The sequence below is a fragment of the Rattus norvegicus genome, chromosome 11, assembly GCF_021556685.1.
Source record: "Rattus norvegicus strain SHRSP/BbbUtx chromosome 11, alternate assembly SHRSP_T2T, whole genome shotgun sequence".
Taxonomy (NCBI): domain Eukaryota; kingdom Metazoa; phylum Chordata; class Mammalia; order Rodentia; family Muridae; genus Rattus; species Rattus norvegicus.
In genome coordinates, this window is record NC_141544.1 from 26163942 (window position 1) to 26182362 (window position 18421).

At 37.5% G+C, this 18421-nt stretch overlaps 1 protein-coding gene across 39 annotated transcripts in view; it reads right to left on the reverse strand.

Moving 5' to 3' along the window:
* Positions 1-18421, reverse strand: part of Robo2 (roundabout guidance receptor 2) — a 1571587-nt gene that overhangs the window by 24040 nt on the left and 1529126 nt on the right. For 21 of the 39 annotated variants that reach the window (XM_087577083.1, XM_087577067.1, XM_087577065.1 and 18 more), the window contains 3 exons: positions 17086-17367; positions 11101-11254; positions 2672-2932 (listed from right to left, as the gene is read on the reverse strand). In XM_087577083.1, coding sequence (XP_087433209.1) covers positions 2672-2932; positions 11101-11254; positions 17086-17367 — 697 coding nt within the window. 39 annotated transcript variants of the gene reach the window in all.

An 18421-nucleotide genomic window follows, 5' to 3' on the forward strand; every position in this document is an offset into this window, starting at 1 on the left:
TAGCCTTGTGGGTAAAGATATCTAGTCCCAATCTTAGAAAATCAATAGAACATGCATGGTCATTCATTTATTAAAAATACTTAAGAAAATCATTGGTGTACATTTTATGACTTACACAATGTTGAGTTGGAACCCTGGGTCCATTGGATTTACTGTAAGACTATTAATGAATTATTTCTAACCTGTAAAATGCTCATGGAATTAATTTGTGATTATCTGTTACTGTAAGTAAAAAACAAGTGTGCTCTATGTCTGAGGTTTTTTGTTTTGTTTTGTTTTGTTTTTTTTAATTTCCTACAGAAGTAGTCAAACAGCTCCTTCCTTAGAGTCATTGCTAATAAGAACAAGGCATTTTTGCTATTGGCTTTTGAAAAAAATGCAGGGCTATTTCACTTCTGATCTATAATCTTTCAGGGAAATGTCCCATTTTTTAAAAAAAATTACATAAGACTCATCTGTGAATTGCATTTGTGAATTTATAGACAACTCTAAAATTAACAGGATTCTAGATTTCTTAGGGATGAACTCCCAAGAGTTGGACATCCCTTCAATGGGAGCAGATCTAATCTCTGTGGTTACACAGCAGGTATTTGAGGAAACTCCTTGGCATCCATCACAACCCATTCATTTGTAGTGAGAAAGGCAAAGCAAGTGATGGTGAATTCTCTCGGACTGAATACTGAGCATTGCCAAGCTCACTTTGGTGTCCATGTGGAATCACATCTACTTTGTAAATTGGAGAGAGAAGATGCTGCAGATGAAGAGGGTATCAAGTAATATTACATATGTGGTTCATTTCACTTTGATGCTCTAGATTTGGTAATGGGATGGGAATATTACAGATGAATACTGTAATTCTACATAATTTATAGTATGTCAATATGGGAAAAATTACACATGGATGAAAAATGTACTCCTTAATTTAAGCAGTATTAGAAATTATAATGAAATATGAGGTGAAGGTATGCAGGGTTTACAACTATCTTCTAGTAAATAAGAAGTGCTTCGCACATTTTATCTGTTAGTATGAAGAACTCTGAATGCGAAACTGGAGCCTTTTATCGTTAGAGTTCTGGGAATGTGATGTGTACCCTAGAGCAAGGGACACTTCCAAACCACAAGAGCAAGCAAGGTAGTTTTTAGGTACTGGATAAATTGCTACTCATACATACACAGCCAGTTCTGGCATTCAGAATACAGCTAGAAGGAATAGAAACATACTCAGAGCCCACGCAACCATTCAGGAGATATCTATGTGGCAAGTCATACATGGGAGATTTTAAATGTGAAAAAGAAATCAGTGCCCAACTTAAGTGAAAAATCGAACCCCTTCTAAACATTAGAGATTAGAATTAGACAGGCAGTTTCCCAAGAAAAAGATCTCAAAAGAATATGTAACAAGGCATGTCGCTTCCACTCAACTAAAAGAACATAAAGGTGGATACTTTCCTCTGAGACCTGGGGGTGTGTGTTTTATCTGGCGCTGTCTGCAGAATTCGAAGCCCTGGTCTACACAATTTTTAACAGGACAAACCATGAAAGAGCTTTGAGTCACAAAGTCATAGCTTTGTCTCTCATGGGCTGACTATCGAGGTTAGTCATGAGTGCATTTAACCTTAATAGTCCTAAGGGAATGTCTCGAGCTCTGTCTCCATGTAAAACAGGGTTAGCCATCATCCCCCCATCTTGCTAATGCAGGTAAACCTAGCTACCTGGGACTCCAATGGGAGAAAACAGGGAGATCTCTGCTTTTGAAATTCTTCAGTAGTTTGGTCCACATCTCTTTCCCTCGCTTATTTTAATCCACAGTGATTTGTGAGAATAATCTGTAGCTTTGCATGTAGATAATCCAGTGTATTCTTTAAATTCTTTCAGTGTATTCTAAAAGGAAGTAGCTTGCAAACACTGAAGATGAAGGCTGTTTCACTATGAATATATTTCAGTCAGAAAAAAGATGCAAAGTCTTTCATCTGACTTCAGGTATGATGTAAATCCATGCAAGATACTTTTTTTGTAGGTCATATATACTGAAATATAAATCAGTATTTCAGAATAACCGAATTCTCTAAGAAAATGTGAGGCTCGGTCCTATTTCTATTCCTGCCACATTTTCACAGAACATCTGACAGACTTCCATGTGTGATTTATGAATTTGTACTTTTATTATACAAAAGATCTTTATGTGTTCATGGATTTCTCTTGAAGCATTTTTCTTTTCATTATTATTTTCTAATCCACTTAATTCTGCCCAAAGTCTTTTAATAACTGACACTGACCATAACGGTTCTCAGAAGCATGCATTTACATATTTACAACCACATACAGAATTAATGACAGGCACTTTGAAGACTTTAAAAGGAGTGCTTTATTGCAGAATTAAAAATGAGTTCAAGTATAAACTAATTGAAGCTGGTCTGTGAATGAGAAAAGATTCTGGGTGCCACCAAAATACTCAGCCTGAGTCCCTGCTCCATGCACTTCTTTAGCCAGTTGTGTGATATTTGTCAGTTAGGTTTCTGTCACCAGTTTCTTAATATAGATGGTTAACACATATTCAAAATCATTTTTCATCCCACCCACGTAGCTTTATGAGCATCTCTACTTAATAAACACACAAGAGCATCTCCATAGGTAGGGAGTACAGGGCCTTTGGTTTACTGAGGATATTTACCATGTTTGTTTTGCTATATCAAACTGATAGGCCCTGGTTAACTCATCCAAGTGAGCTTGCAGCATGGGTTGCATCTCCTCCCGTGGGGATGGTGTAAGAGTGGCAGTGGACTGCTGCCCAAAGGAGATAGCGGGTGAAGAGGCCACACCGCGAACAGGAGGTGTTGGGACGCGATCTTCATCCTCTTCCAACTCGTCTTCCATTCCCTGATGCAAATAGGTTTGCACTGGTAATGGTGGGCACCAGCTATCACTGTCATAGCTGAAATTAAATAAGAAAAACATGTTCAGTGACATACACACATAAGTGCATACTCATACTAGCAAATGAAAAGCAAATAAGGGTTCTTAAAAGGTTCCTCAGTTTATGTCTTCCTTATCACATTATTGATGCTGTCATAGTAAGTCACCTGACCATTATCTTTGTTCTTATTCCTCCCATCCAAGTACTAACCAGGCCCGACCCTGCTTAGCTTCCGAGATCAGACGAGATCGGATGCGTTCAGGGTGGTATGGCCATAGACTTTGTTCTTATTCCTAACTATATACTAGCATCTCAAAATATCTCAGCTTATTTTTAAATAACTTTATTAGCTAATCATTGCTACACAGTTACAAAGGCAAGAATTTCCCACCAAACTTATTCATGTAGAAATACAAAATTGCTGTTAAAGACAACTAAGGAAGTTAACACTTGGAGATTTATCCATTCCCATCTCTTGGGCATCTGTGTGCCCAAACAGAATATGCCAATAATACTGATTGATCACCTCACACTTTCTAGACTTCTGTCAATCTATTATTCCATATAATAAACCTGTTATCAATGTGTGGTCATAAAACCATCAACAAACTTTTAATTTCTTTAAGTTTGTCAGCAGAAACACGCACCATGCTTATTTCAGCACATAAACAGAAGTTCCAAATTCTCTTGTGAAAGAAGAGTAATTATGAATTTTAGTAAAATAAATTTGGCCCAAAGCCCAACATTTTATATCCTCCTTTTCAGTTTATGACATCTTCTTTGAAAATTTAGATGACATGTCATGTTTCCTAAGGGAATGTGGATCAAGCATGTAGAATCCCGAAACAGTAAATTCTAAATCAATAGTGGCTTTATTTACACTGTTTCCAGCAAAGAATAAATCTGAAGACACTTGAAAAAAATGGAGAGTCTTTTCAAAAGTCGTGGTTCCCAAAAGGCTAACTCAATAGTAATCATTTAAATGGGAGATGCTAATGGCGCCATGCTAAGCACAGCAGAGCTCTGGCTTCTGGAAGACAGGAAGCTATTGTCTTCAGTGATATAGCCACTATGGAGTTATTTGTGTACTGGTGTACGGAGTCACCCTGCTTACATGGACAACTCTGGTTAAACCCTATGGGTCCCAAAGCAAAGACCAAACAGAAAGATTTGTGAGTACAAATGGTCCTATAGGCTCATAGATTTGAATGTTTGGTTACCAGGGAATGGTGTGACTGGTGTGACCCATTAGGAGGTGTGGCCTTGTTGGACAAAGTATGTCACTGGAGGTGGGCTTTTGGGTTCCAAATAAAACTCATGCCAGGTCCATTGTCTTGTCTCTTCCCACTGCCTGTTGATCTGGATGGAGGACTCTCAGTACCATGTCTGCCTGTGGGTCATTATGTTTCCTGCCATGCTGCTCATGCACTAAATCTCTGAACTGTAAGCTAAGCCTCAATTAAATGTGTTCTTTCATAGGAGTTGCTGGGGTCATAGTGTCTCTTCTCAGCGATAGAACATTTACTGAAACAACATAGAAGAGGGAAGGAGACTTGGTAAGAGGAAGGGAGTAAGTTGGAAGGGATATGAGGAAAACAAGAGTAGATGTAGAAGGATGACTCTGCATAGCAGAATCAGATGATACAACGAACCAGCGACAGAGACTATTTTGGCAATGGATACCCAGAGATCTCAAACAGTTCATGGACTTTCAATGCTCTGTTGGCTAGGAGCAATGGGAATCCATTAAATTATGTTTGTGCAAGCCCAGAGTTAGATACTAAAGAACTCAGTTTCCAAAAGAGAAAAAGAGAAAAATAGTGGCCTTAAGCAAGGAGAGAAAGTATCAGTTACATAGGAGCTCATTAATCCCAGGGAGCTCAGAGTAAGGTTCTCTCTACCTGGTCAGTCTTGCTGGATCTCTAAAATCATGTATTCCCAAGCCAAATGTTCTCCAAACAGTTAGTGTCACCTTTCGATCCTTTGTTTTTTGTACGCACTTGTTTTGCCTTGCTGAGGCTACTTGAATGTCCTTCTGTTTCAATTAGCTTACAGTTGAAAGCCCTGCTTCAGAAGCCATGGACCGTTCGGAAGGATGACTGTCTCTAAATATCTTATACACTATTGTGAACAGCAGACACATTTCAGTGTGTTTCAAATAACAAGTTATCTCTATAAGAAAACTTCATAGTCTAAATCGGTATTTCTATTTATTAACTGTATAATGTGTGCCAATCTGTGTAGAAGAAACGTTTTTCTAACACATTGTCATTTTAATTGGGTTTATTGAGGTCCCAGCTTTCATTTGAAGGAAGAGTTCTATAGCTCTAAAGCCTGTACGCAGTTCCTTTCGTTGCATTTAATGCTTAGGTTTTCTCATACAATCAGTCCTGCAGACTGTTTACAAATGTACCTATGAAGACACCAGAACAATGGAAGAGAGCCATTTACTTCTCTTCATTCTATTATGTTCATTTAACAGAGCTAAGCTTCGACTTATTTTCCAGATAGCGGACATAGTTTGTCAGCAAGACTCTCACATGAAAGCAAATGGCTCTGTTTCCCTTTTCCTTTGCACTTTTGCACCCTGTTCCACTTGGTCATAGAAACAGAATTATTTCAAGTAAGCTCTTCTTTCTGGGTTCTTCATTTTAATCTTACAATTCTGTACATTAAATTAGTTCTGAATCATGTGTTTTTTACAAAACTTACTAACAAAGCTAACCAGTGTGGGGATACTATGTTCCAGCACTGGTACTGGCAATCTCATTGAAAATTCATTTGAAAATCAATCTTAGATTTCCGCCATTAAATATTTTACGCCTTCAGTTTAATATTGAGCTTTTCATATGCTTAAGTGTCTTTTCCTCAGCAGATTTACCTCCCTTATTGCTGGCCTGAAACACACTTATTGAATGAGAAGAGCTTTGTTAAAAAGAAAGCTTAGGCTTCTTTGCATGGTTTATTTATTTGAGTTTGAGTGCTGCATTATTACAGTAAAAAAAAAAACATGTTTAGAACATACTAATGACTTAATTTCAGTATGCAATGGATTTACTGTTGGCATTTACCAATAGTTAAAGTCAGCTTTACTCTTAAAAGTCTGCCAAAAATAACATATTTTTGTAACAGAAATTAAGAGTCATATTTTCAGTATTTACATTGTATTATTGCTAAAGCTATTATAGTTTTATATGTAGGAATATGTGTGGATATGTAAAACTTAAAATAGTAATAAGTCATTAGTACCAAAAGTATTCCTACCGGATGAGTAATAAACAATTTCGTTGCTATGTAATTCTAGAATAAAACATGAGCATCAAAGCAAAAGAAGCTTGTGTTATATACATTCTTTGCAATGAGAAAGTGAAAATCATTCAAGTAAATTATGTTTGATTCATTTTCTATTATTCAAGTAATATTGGGCAAAAGACAGACTGCTTAAAATGTTTGGTATTCTGAAAATGGAATTACTAGTTAAATAAATTGCATCGTATGCTAACTTGCTAAAACAAACTTCATTAGCTTCTCATTACAATAGGGTGGACGCTGTTATCAACAGAGCCCTGATATTTTGGCAAAGATAATTTCAAACACAATCAATAAACTTTATAGCCCTCTAGAACATGGAAGGCTGAAAAGGGGGCATGAATTTAATATGCTTTGTACGAATAGAAAAAATGAATGAGGGTAGAAAATCTGAAAGACCTGGAAAATAACAAGAATAAAGCAAGCCAGGTCACGATGAAGTTTACATGACGTGACACAGAACACTGATCGTCACCTCCCTGGTGCTCATGTCTGAATTCTCTCCAGAGTGATAGAAAGGTTTAGTGAAGTTACTGTAGAAAAAGGAGAGAGTAGCAGTTAACTGTACATTTTATATACAGCTCCGTTTAATGGTTTTCCTCACATTTTAGAGATGTACATCTTATTTGAGCAATATAATTTTGATGGGTTTTCTAGTAACATACAAAGTCTATAAAAAATACTCCCTATGAAAAAAAAAATTCAAAGCTGTTCTGTTCAAAGTTCCCAGATGTTCTGTAAGCTAAGTACGAGGCATCCTATTATCTGTCTTTCCTGAGGAGTAATGATCAAGATGACAGCCAATCAATGTTGCATGCGAACGAACATATCAAAGGCCAGACACAAATACCAAATTACTAATAAAAATACAATAAAGTTCAACTTGAGCAAAAGCTCGCCAATCTCTAATGGCAAGAACAAAGCTAAGCAACCTATTTAATTACTATTGAATTTTTCCACGCAGCCTATGACTAACATAAATGTAGTATAGTCACGGCTAGGCTCCAATACATTTAACACATTGCCTTTTTCAAGCTGAAGAAGCATATTAAGAAGGAGAAACATTGGCACCATGGCTATATGATCGAATTAACATTCAAATATCATTTCATTGAACAATGATGGAATAACTTTTGGTATTTTAGACTGTGAAAAGAGAAACTGGCTCATGGATGGCTTTGAAAGAAAAGCCCAGTCTATACTCTTAAGAAGCAAATACTGGAAACCGTAATTAGAAACTTGAAACAACCTCAGGGCATAGGAAGTTGGAGGACCCTCTAGAGACCTGGGAGGTGAGAGACTCTCAGAACTCAAAGGGAAGGACTTTAGATGAAATGCCCTACAGTAGGGAGAGGGAACTTGTAGAGCCCACTTCCAGCAGAAAGACATGGCATCAAGTGAGGGATGAGGTTGTCATCCTACAGTCAAAAACTCTGAGTCATAAGTGTTCCTGTATGAAAGAACTGCAGGGACAAAAATGGAGAAGAGACTGAGGAAACGGCGGTCCAGCAACAGGCCCAGAAATGGGACCCAGCTCAAGGGGAGACTCCAAGGCCTGATACTATTACTGAGGTTCTGGAGCACTCACAACAGGGGACCTATCAAGGAGCTGGGTCAGACGCACATATTTACACTCAACCAATGAACAGAAGCTGCTGACCACTGTGGTTGAATTAGGGAAAAGCGGGAAGAAACTGAGGAGGAGGATGACCCTGTAGAAGGACCAACAGTTTCAGTGACCCTGGACATCTGACATTTCTCAATCACTGGATCACCAACCAAGCATCATACACCAGCTGAGATGAGCCCCCCCAACAGAAATACAGCAGGGGACTGTTGGGTCTGGGTTCAGTAAGAGAAATTGTACCTAACCCTCAAGAGACTGGAGGCCCCAGGGAGTGGGGAGGTCTGTTGGGATCAGGGATAGGGGGTGGAGACAGGGGGTGGGAAGGATGTGGAATAGTCAGAAGATGGACCAGGAGGGTGATAAAATCTGGAGTGTAAAAAAAAGATTAAAAAAAACCCTTGAAACAATATATTCTTATTATTCCCAGCTAGTACTCTGCCCGACTATATCCTTCCCCCTCATGTCCATCTCATTACCCTGCTTTCAGCTTTTTTCATTTCAAAACAGCCATTTTCCTGCAACATTTGACACATTATCCACCTGAATGGAGGATCGAGTCTAGACTATCATCAAGAATAAAAGAGCTGATTCTGTCTCTGGCATACAAGGCTTCACAATTAACCTCAAGGCTCCTTCGTAGTTGCTCTACCTTAGTGGGGGCTTAAAATAGATTCTGATGGCCAATCAATTTTGGGTAGAATCCTTTATGAGTAAATGAATCAAGATTCACCTGCTACAAGTCTTTTCCTGTTTACCTATTATTATTTTATATACATGGACTTGTTATGCAAAGTAATAATGTTTTTCATCTCTTTCTCTTGAGATAGGTTGATAGATTGATGATCAAGCATATGAAAGAAATGGGAAGGGAAAAAGAAAGGGAGAGGTAGAAAGAAGAGCATGCTCATGTGTACTTGGAGGTAGGAAATGTCTTAGGACCATAAGTGTATTCTTCGTATTAATGTATCAGATCATTGCTATAAATACAAGTTTTTCTGTTTGCTAGTTCTTATCGATTCTATTCCTACAACTGGGCCAAGGCATTTACGATGCATTTTTTAAAAATTGTTGACAAACTTCTTTATTATGATCTGTTTCAAATGACAATGCAAAATTAAAAAAAGCAACAAATGAAAATCAAAAACGAAATCAGGTCTCTTACATATTCCTGGCCAGCATCATACCGTGTAAAGAGTTATGGAGCTGAGAATGACCCTTGAATTCTGTTCTTATTGCCTTGAGTTCCTGAATGCTGCAGTCAAAAATACTTCTTTCCCCCAACATCAAATTCTCAGCACTTAAGACCAATAAAAACTCAGAAGTAAGTACAAACTAAAACGCATAGCATAATCTTTCTAAATGCATTTGCATGTTTATAGCCAGAATAATCTTTAGCTATTTGTAACAGTAAATGAATATTTCAGAAATGAAAAATAATACCATGCATTTTGAGTATAAATAATATAACCACTATCACTATTTACATTATATAACTTACAAATCAGTAGTCTAAAACTAGTTTGGGTTAAAACATAAAACTAAATCAACATAGTCTCATCAGACTATGAATTCTTTCCAATTTTTCTACTATTCAACAAGGTCAAATGTTAAGTTTTGCATTCATTTAGATTAAATTAATTTTATTTAAATGTGTAATCATTACATCTATATTTTAAGGAGATTTGTTGGATGAAACAAATCTAAACAATCTTTCATATAATGTGACTTCTAGATGTTATTTTTACAAAGTGGTAACACTCCCTTCTTCCTTTTTAAGTTTCAAATTCCATTTCCCTGATTTTATAGTTAGCTACAATCTTAAAATGCAAACTGAAGTAACAATCTTGTAGTATCCCTTTGGATGAACTATGTAACTCTTGTTTTTCCTGAGACATTGACATATTTATATCACTAATGTGAATTAATATTATATTCACAATATAAAATTTAAATCAGGAGAATAAAGAGTGGGCTCTTAGTTGCTAATTTCAAATGAGAACATTTTGATAAGTTATATAGTCATCTTTTTACATATATATGATGATTATTTCCCAGGGAATCAAACAAAGTCTACTGGAAAGATAGAGGAAAGATATGTATGTACTGGTATCTTAATAGGCTACATATGTAGTCTACACATGGACATATATACATATATTAAATATATATATATAATATATTAAAATATATCTATTGTACATATTTATAGCCTACATGTTAAGATAGAACCCATGCATAGAAGAAAAGGTAGATGAAAGAAGAAAATTTTACAAAATCGAAAGTCAGAGTTAGAAAAGACATTGTGAAGTGCTCAAAGATAGCATTTATAAACTATGAAAAAATGTGAAAATTTCCTGAGAAAATAAATATTATATAATTTGAACCAATATAAACCATAATGCCAGCGTGTAATTAAGTTATGCTTAATAGGTAAACAATTCTATGCAAAACAAGATTTGTGAAGAGAAAAACCTCAATATATTCTGTATTCTTGGAGTGTGTAAAGTTCTAATGCAAATGGAAAGCAAAACACAGCCTTTAGAAATATTCATTTAGGTAAAATGTTTTATTTGATTTTTTTTGGCAATAAAAAACCATTATCCGTGTCTTTGTGTTTCAAATCAATCACCACTCAAGCTGGCAGGAAGCTAAGTCTTGTGAGGTATTTGGTAAAGAATAGAGAAACATCCCATTTAAGGGCCATCAAAAGAAATTGTCTAACTTAAAATGGTTTTGTTACCGAGTGTGCATTGGCTTGAATCTCTTATTGTTCCTGTCCCTAAATTCCCATCAGAACTGATGATTAAAGTTCTACCCACTGGTCAGGTCCCCACAATTATCCCATTGTGGTGACGCTCTACCGGTGGAGCCCTGTTACGGCCAGACATCAAGTCATTAGGAAGCTGCAAGGGATGATGAAGGGGGTTATTTTAATTTCCTTTCAGCCCTTCTCAGGAGTGCCTCTTTAGTTCACAGAGCTGTGGGGACTTGCTTTCAAACTAACAAGCAACGTTATAAATGGAGGCTGATTATCATGATTGCAGACAATCTAAAGCACTTGAGGACCAAGGATTCACACTCCTCACTATGGGCTGTTTTATATTTACCACCTAGAAAGAGAGAGAGCGTGCAAACAGTAGACGATGCAGTGAACGTGGAGGGATGGGAGCCAGTTCAAGGATAACTCCATGCAGGGAAAGAATGAACAGAAACGGAAGTGCCATGTTGTCAGGGTACACCATATTCCTACCCATTTTCCTGTTCCGCAGGATAGTGTCCGAGCTCTGTACCCGGAAGGGGCTGGACAGGAGGAGGAGGTAGAGGGACATTAGCCCAAGTGGATCCGTTGTTTTTTTGCGCCTTTGAAGAATTTTTAGTTTTCTTCTTTTTTCCACCTTTCCCACCTAAAAGCAATCAACACGTGTGTTCAGAGAGGCTGCCTATCCGAAGAAACAGAGTATATAAAATGTCAGGAAGTACTAACGTTTTCAAAACATCAGGATCAGTATATTAGATATGATAAGAAGCTATAAACAAGGAAATGATATGCTCGGAAAAATAAAACATTTTTTTAACGAATTCCACCAGTGGCCTTGTGTCTCTCCAAATGCATTCTCTGCAGATCTGAGTAAATCAAAAACATGGCTGCTGAATCAAAAGCACATTTATTGATTTATTCACGTCTGCTGCTTCCTTGTTCCCATTGTTAGAGAAAATAATGGACCACAGCAAATTCTTTTAAATGTCAGATTTTACTGCATCTATAATGCTCTTTTACATAATCTGTCTCAGTGGAGAACACAGTGTCTAAGGATATAGGCTAAACTTTTCCATTAGAACTTATTCAATTTAATTAATCCAGAGGAGTAACATTATTCTTCTCTCCAAAGTCATGGGTAAAAAAAAAAAGACAACAATGGATCATCTGTAGGCTGGAGAGTATCTGTGCATGCCTCACCAGGATACATGTTATAGACTTTTTGTCTAATAAGTAACACCAGTAACTGTATATATCATGTTAGTGGTTCTCAACCATTTTAATTTTAGCATTTCACAAAACTCCAAAACAAAGGGATTTCTTGGAATTAGAGTCATTAGGTTTGGTACTATGTATGATAGTAATGAGTTCATGCATAGAGGGAAGCAGAAAATAAGCCGGCAGTGTATGAATCACATCTGAGGTTACGTGGAACGGAGTGAACTGTGGAAACAAAGTATCTTCTGAAGTCCTATACATCTTATCCTTCCAAAATTAAGTACATAAAACGTCTTCATTCACAGGGAGGTAAACAAGGTAGATAAAAATATGAATATTCCTTGAACAAAGAAGCAAAAGATATTTTAAGGGTCCCTAAGCAGATTGCATGATTTCTATGTCAGCTCTTGTGCAAACAGTGGGATTGACCATTTGCGTTTCATCTTTATAAAAGACAGAGTTGTGAGTGCAACCAATGAGGTTATCTTGTTATGCGGATTTCATGAGAAACTCAGCTATTTCTTTCTTTAGTCTATGACTCCTCTGAGTTAGCAGAATCAGACACACTACTAATAATATACTGGAAGGCCAGCAACAGATATCACTGTTTTACTAGACATTCATACTACGGAAGAGCACATACTTTCTACATGCTATGCATAGCTATCTATATTCATATCCATTAGGTCATCACAGTAAATGGTATTTTCAATTTCTCTTTTACTTCCACAGGGCAACAAAGCAGGCCCCCTCTACACTAAGCTTGTGTGGATAAGCGTGTGATTTCTGGACACAGGGCTAAGTTTTTATTACTTCATGGTTCTCTCAGTACTTGTCGTCTTAATTCCCATACACAGAAAATAAGTATTTCTATTTCCCTGAGCTATCTTTAGGATTTACATTTGCATATAAAATATTAGCTAGGGAATGCCAGTCATATTTGTTCTCTTCCAACTCCTCTCCCATAAAAAAAAAAATAGAATGCAGCTTCTAGCCACCTCTACAGTCCTCTCTTCTCCAACTTTTCAAGGCTGAGTGAGTGTGCCTTAAACATTCTAAATGAACATTTCCAAATAAAGCACAAACATTCACTGCTGAATAGATCTGTGTTTTATCTTTCTGAAATGAGTCTTTGGATGCTTAAGCCTCCTGAACCATCCACAAAGACCAAGCGCTACATCTTTTTGGCATAAAACTCAAACTGAAAATTTAATATTTTGAAAGGAATAGCTCGAGCAACTCATCCTCCCTTGTTACCCCACTAGTGATGCTTTCTCTTTGCCTTTTGTCTTTGCATTGGAAAGGTACCAGCTGGAGTCCTCACAGCCCTTTTGAATTGTTATCTGGACCCCAGAGCTTAGTGATGCAAGTTGGGAAGACTTTCATGTGTGCAATATAAAGGTAAGAATCTACTGTTCTCCCTGGATATTCCGGACTCACCTCATCCTCACACTCACATCGTTCTCACGCTCACATCGTCCTCACGCTCACATCGTCCTCACACCCACACCGTCCTTACACTCACACCGTCCTCACACCCACATCGTCCTCACACTCACATCGTCCTCACACTCACTTCGTCCTCATACCCACATTGTCCTCACACTTAGTCCTCACGCTCACATCGTCCTCACACCCACATCGTCCTCCTCACACTCACATCGTCCTCACGCTCACATCGTCCTCACACTCACATCGTCCTCACACTCACATCGTCCTCACGCTCACATCGTCCTCACGCTCACATCGTCCTCACGCTCACATCGTCCTCACGCTCATATCGTCCTCACGCTCACATTGTCCTCACACTCACATCGTCCTCACACTCACATCATCAGAGGGAAATCTGCATTCACCAGGCAGCAGCATGCCGAGAGTCTGTCCCACACTACAACTAACCCAACTGTCCTTCAGTCCCTATGTAAATCCGTGCTGAAATTCTCACTAAAATTCAAGAAAGCAATTCACCACCTAGTACAGGAAACAGCGGGCTTTAGAGTGTGGTCTGGAAACAGTGGATTCTTAGAGGGAATTTCTGACTTGATGTAGTAGGTAAATTCTGTTTTTGAGATCTGAATCTTTAGTGCAATGAATCACCATTTACTGCTGCAGCCCAAAGCTCAATCATTTTTATTTTTTTTATTAATCACTCCATTCATTAACATCTCAATTGATATCCCATTTCCCTGTTACCCCTCCACAACCCCCCTACTATTCCACATCCACTCTCTCCTCCCCTTTGCCTCTATGACAGTGCTCCCCACCCACCCTCTCAGCTCTACTGCTCCAGCACCCCCTTACACTGGGGCATCAAACCTCCATAGAACCAAGGGCCTCCCCTCCTATTGATGTCAGACAGGGCCATCCTCTGCTACATATGTATCTGGAGAGAAGGATTACTAAATGAGAATTTCCTATACAATGTTTCTAATGCTTTGTCAAAATATTTGACCCTTATAGTCAAGTCAAAATGTAAGTTTTTAGTTGTTTTCTAGCTAACAAATGAGTACTATAAAAACAATTTATTTTAAATGTAAATACATGGGGCAGAAACTGACTGTGAGTATTTGAACAATTGCCTACTGTGCATGAGGTGCTGACTTTGATCTCATTACTACCAAAAATGCATATTGTATATATAGTTATAATATATATTAAATTTGAACGTATACTTATTTTAAAAGGGTACATTAAAAGAAGATTCATTAATTTTCATGTATAAAATACATATGTGATTATTATTTCAGTGATTTTTTAAAAAATGTTTTATATTTTTAGTAATTTGACTTTTAACAGATTTTAGAACTTCGAAAAGGATTATACTATAATATTTTAAAGAACAAAATATATTCACTCAAATATTTAAGAAATGAAAGTTTCTTCATTTCTGTGAGTTTAAAAACATATTAATATCAATATGCACAGATCATTTACAATTGCTAAAACATTACATGAAAGCCTAGCTACATGGTGGTTTACTCTTACCTCCTTATGAAGCAGAACAGAAATACTGAATTCCATTGGTGTTTATCTGAACAGTAATTTAAGGAAGGGATAATAATTTTAATCCCAGCTCCTAAAAATTCAATCTCTAAGTAATTTTGTATTCCAATGCAGATAAAGTATTTATTATAACTCCTAGATCTATACATAAATGTCATCTGGGATGTTGCTGGTCTCAAAAAGCAGAAAGCGCTGCTGTGATCATGTTCTGCTCAGAATTACTTAAAAAGTAACTTTTAAAAACTGGTGACGGGGCTGGGGATTTAGCTCAGTGGTAGAGCGCTTACCTAGGAAGCGCAAGGCCCTGGGTTCGGTCCCCAGCTCCGAAAAAAAAGAACCAAAAAAAAAAAAAAAAAAAAAAAACTGGTGACAATTTGTCTACACCATGTATTTGCTGAGTCGCATGTCTAGAGTCTCCAGGGCTTGTGGTATTCAGCTTTCTTTATATACATCCTTTGATACTTACAGATATTTAATGAAGTAAAAAGGAAGCTCCAGGAAAATTAGTTTTTAATTAAACAGAACAATTGTGGGAGTAATTACACACAAAATGAGAGCAAAAATGACATATAAGGTCATTCCTAAAGTTCTCCTGTATTTTCAGCCTCTTTAAATTCATAACAGATGTTTTCATTTTTTTGTATTCTATAATGCATCTAATTCTACCAATAAGCAAAAAGAGCAATGACTCATTTTGGAGGGAAAAAGAGGGCATTAACATTTGAGACTAAGAGGATTCTATCTCCTGAGGAAAAGTAATTTAGCAAACATAATCCTGGTGGTGTTAAAAGTTAACTCTTTATGGTCTCGAAATCTTGAAGTCTGTTACAATCACCAACACACTATAATCTTTTACTACTAATACATATTACAAAGAATCCATATACATGGCATATCAATCATCTGGAGATAAAACAAGTTGTGCGACATGGTCAGTTAGAAATGTACGGCCGATATCAACAGTCATAAGGAGTGAATATGACTGTGAGGTGAAGGGTGTCTACCACAGTGTCTTCATGGTAGAGGCGAGAGTCCTCGTGGGAGAGCATTGTCAATGGTGCGTGTTAGGATAGATATGCATTTACAGCTGCATGCTCTGTTATGTCTGCATCATAGTTAGTTCAGCACATTTCTCTCAAGTACATGTTGAAATTTTCAGTATAAAATTAAGGAGCCACATAAAATATTATATGCATGGCTTTTAAATTACATGTTAATAATTATCCATATTTATTGTTGATACTTAGCACTGAATCATGTGATTTGAAAGGTATTAAACCTCTCATGTGTTATTTTAGAAAACATACATACAAAACTGTGAAACTGCATTGCCCAAATCTTAGTATAACAAGGCTCTAAAATATTGTCATTTCTATCAGGTATTTTCTGAAATTGATGACCTACAACGAAATATCTTATAATCTTTTTATTGCAAAGCTCCCTTGACTCCTAAATAGGCTCATGATAGACAAAATGTGTCTGTTCTTCATTGAGCAGTCTTTAGGAAGTTAGGTCTACTTTTGTCATGTGCATCCCTGTACAGTTAACAAAAGAGTGACAGCAAGTTTCTCCCTCCTCCTCCCCCCAATCAAAGATTGCCCTTTGATAGATAAATGCCTGGTACTGGCTTGTGATTCATTATTTCTTCCATGCTAGCTAGGAACACAGGTCATATGCTCTTGACAAACAAATATTTCTCCTTACTGTGATCAAACCAACCTGAGAGACTGCCACTCCTTTCTGAGCTGTTGTGAGAGCTGGTGGTGCTGAAATCCTGTGACTGGTTGTGTGGCATTCTATTAGACAATCCCTCAGCCAATCGGTAGTCAGGGATGTAAAGTAAGGCTAAGGGTTAAAGGGCAGAGGTCATAGTGGCATCATGTGATTAGTTCACAGCACAAGCCCATGCAGAACATGCAGTTAGCAATTCAGAAGCAGATGTTGTGGGAGAGCAGAGGAATGTTTGATCTGTCCTTTCCTAATGGAAGTAGAGATGGATTGCTGGTTATTATATCAAAACAATGCTCAAAGAATGAAACCATTGGTGTTGGTGTGTGATGGTGGATTCAGCAGTGGTGAGGTCAGTGGGAGTGATCACTTAAGGTGCTGGATACATACATGCCAAGAGATTATTTTATGTTAGGTAGTAAGCCTTGTAATGGATCACTAAACTGAACACTGCACAATAAATACAAATTTCTATCTCATGCATAAATGATGTGAACGTAATTTCTCAAGACACAAGGAATGACTCACCATTGTTCCCCTTGTTCTGATCAGGTAGTGAATAAGCAAATCCCATGAGGTCTGATTTCTGTTGAACTGAGCTTTTCCACTGTGGATCAGGAAGATCAACTGCCAGTTCATGGATGCTGTTGGAATGCAGGATCTGGGTAGTGGCATATGGGGTGGCCTGCGTTATTTGGCTGGAACTGTTGTAAGTGGTCTTGGTAGTGAAGTCAATGCTACTATAAATAGCTCCATCTGAGAGCATTGTTGCTGTTTTATCCCCTTGGCCTGGGACTGGAGGCAGCACATCTGTGAGGGACACAGGGAAACGAAACTATTTAATGATGCACAGGGACCCAAAACTATCAGGACTGAGGATGAAAAATAAGTGTGTCACATTGCCCGTCTGCATTGCGGCAGAGATGGGCTCATGAGCCAATGAAGGGGAGATGATATACAACCACTGTCAGACCATCAACCCCAGTGACAGGCAGGCTCGACACAAGTCCTTCATGTCTCGCTGCTTACTGTGTCTCTTCGCCACTTTCTTTGAGCATGATTTGGAAATTTGAAATGTTTCCCTACTGGAAAACGTACTCAGTTATTCACTTGGTTTTAAAAGCGAAGAGACTGCTAGCATTTTACAGAAGTGTTGCTTAAAGGAAAGCTGCAAATTACAGATGAAAACATCTCTTTCCACCTTCGTGAAAAAGACACAGAACACAACTGTGGTACAGTTAGGAAAAAGTGGTCCAAAATTATACTTCTGTCCCTATGCAATAACATTTTTCCTGAAGTTTTAACTTGCAATTTGTCTTGCTTGATTTCACAGTGTTGAAATGGAGAATAACTGGTAGAAAATGAACTTCTTTTTGTGGACGACAAAGGGATATTTTCATGAATAAGTCATTTTTACAGTATAGAGTATTTAACTTTAGAAAACTCAGCACTCTTGGTGATCAGTGGGTTTAATTTATGCTACCAGCTCTGAGAGTCAGAGAATTATAGTTTCACATTGTAGAACATCAAAAGTAAAATTAAACTTTAGGGATACCAGTGAAGATTCATCGGCCCATTTTCTGCCTGGGGGTGTGAATGCTCTTTACATGATGTTTTATAAAGATCTGCCACCCTCTTCTGAACTTATTTTCTTCTTTCGAAAAAATATAGAATTGGTGAATGCGCTAACATTGGCTTTATTCATTTAGAATTAATATAAATCTGATTATATGTTCCCCCATAACATTCACTCTACGAACCTTGCACTCTAGTTCTTGACGACCTCCAACCAATTGGTTTGTTTATTCTATAAAAACTTTCAGCTGCCTTAAAACTTAGACTTAGATGCTCAATCCTACATGAA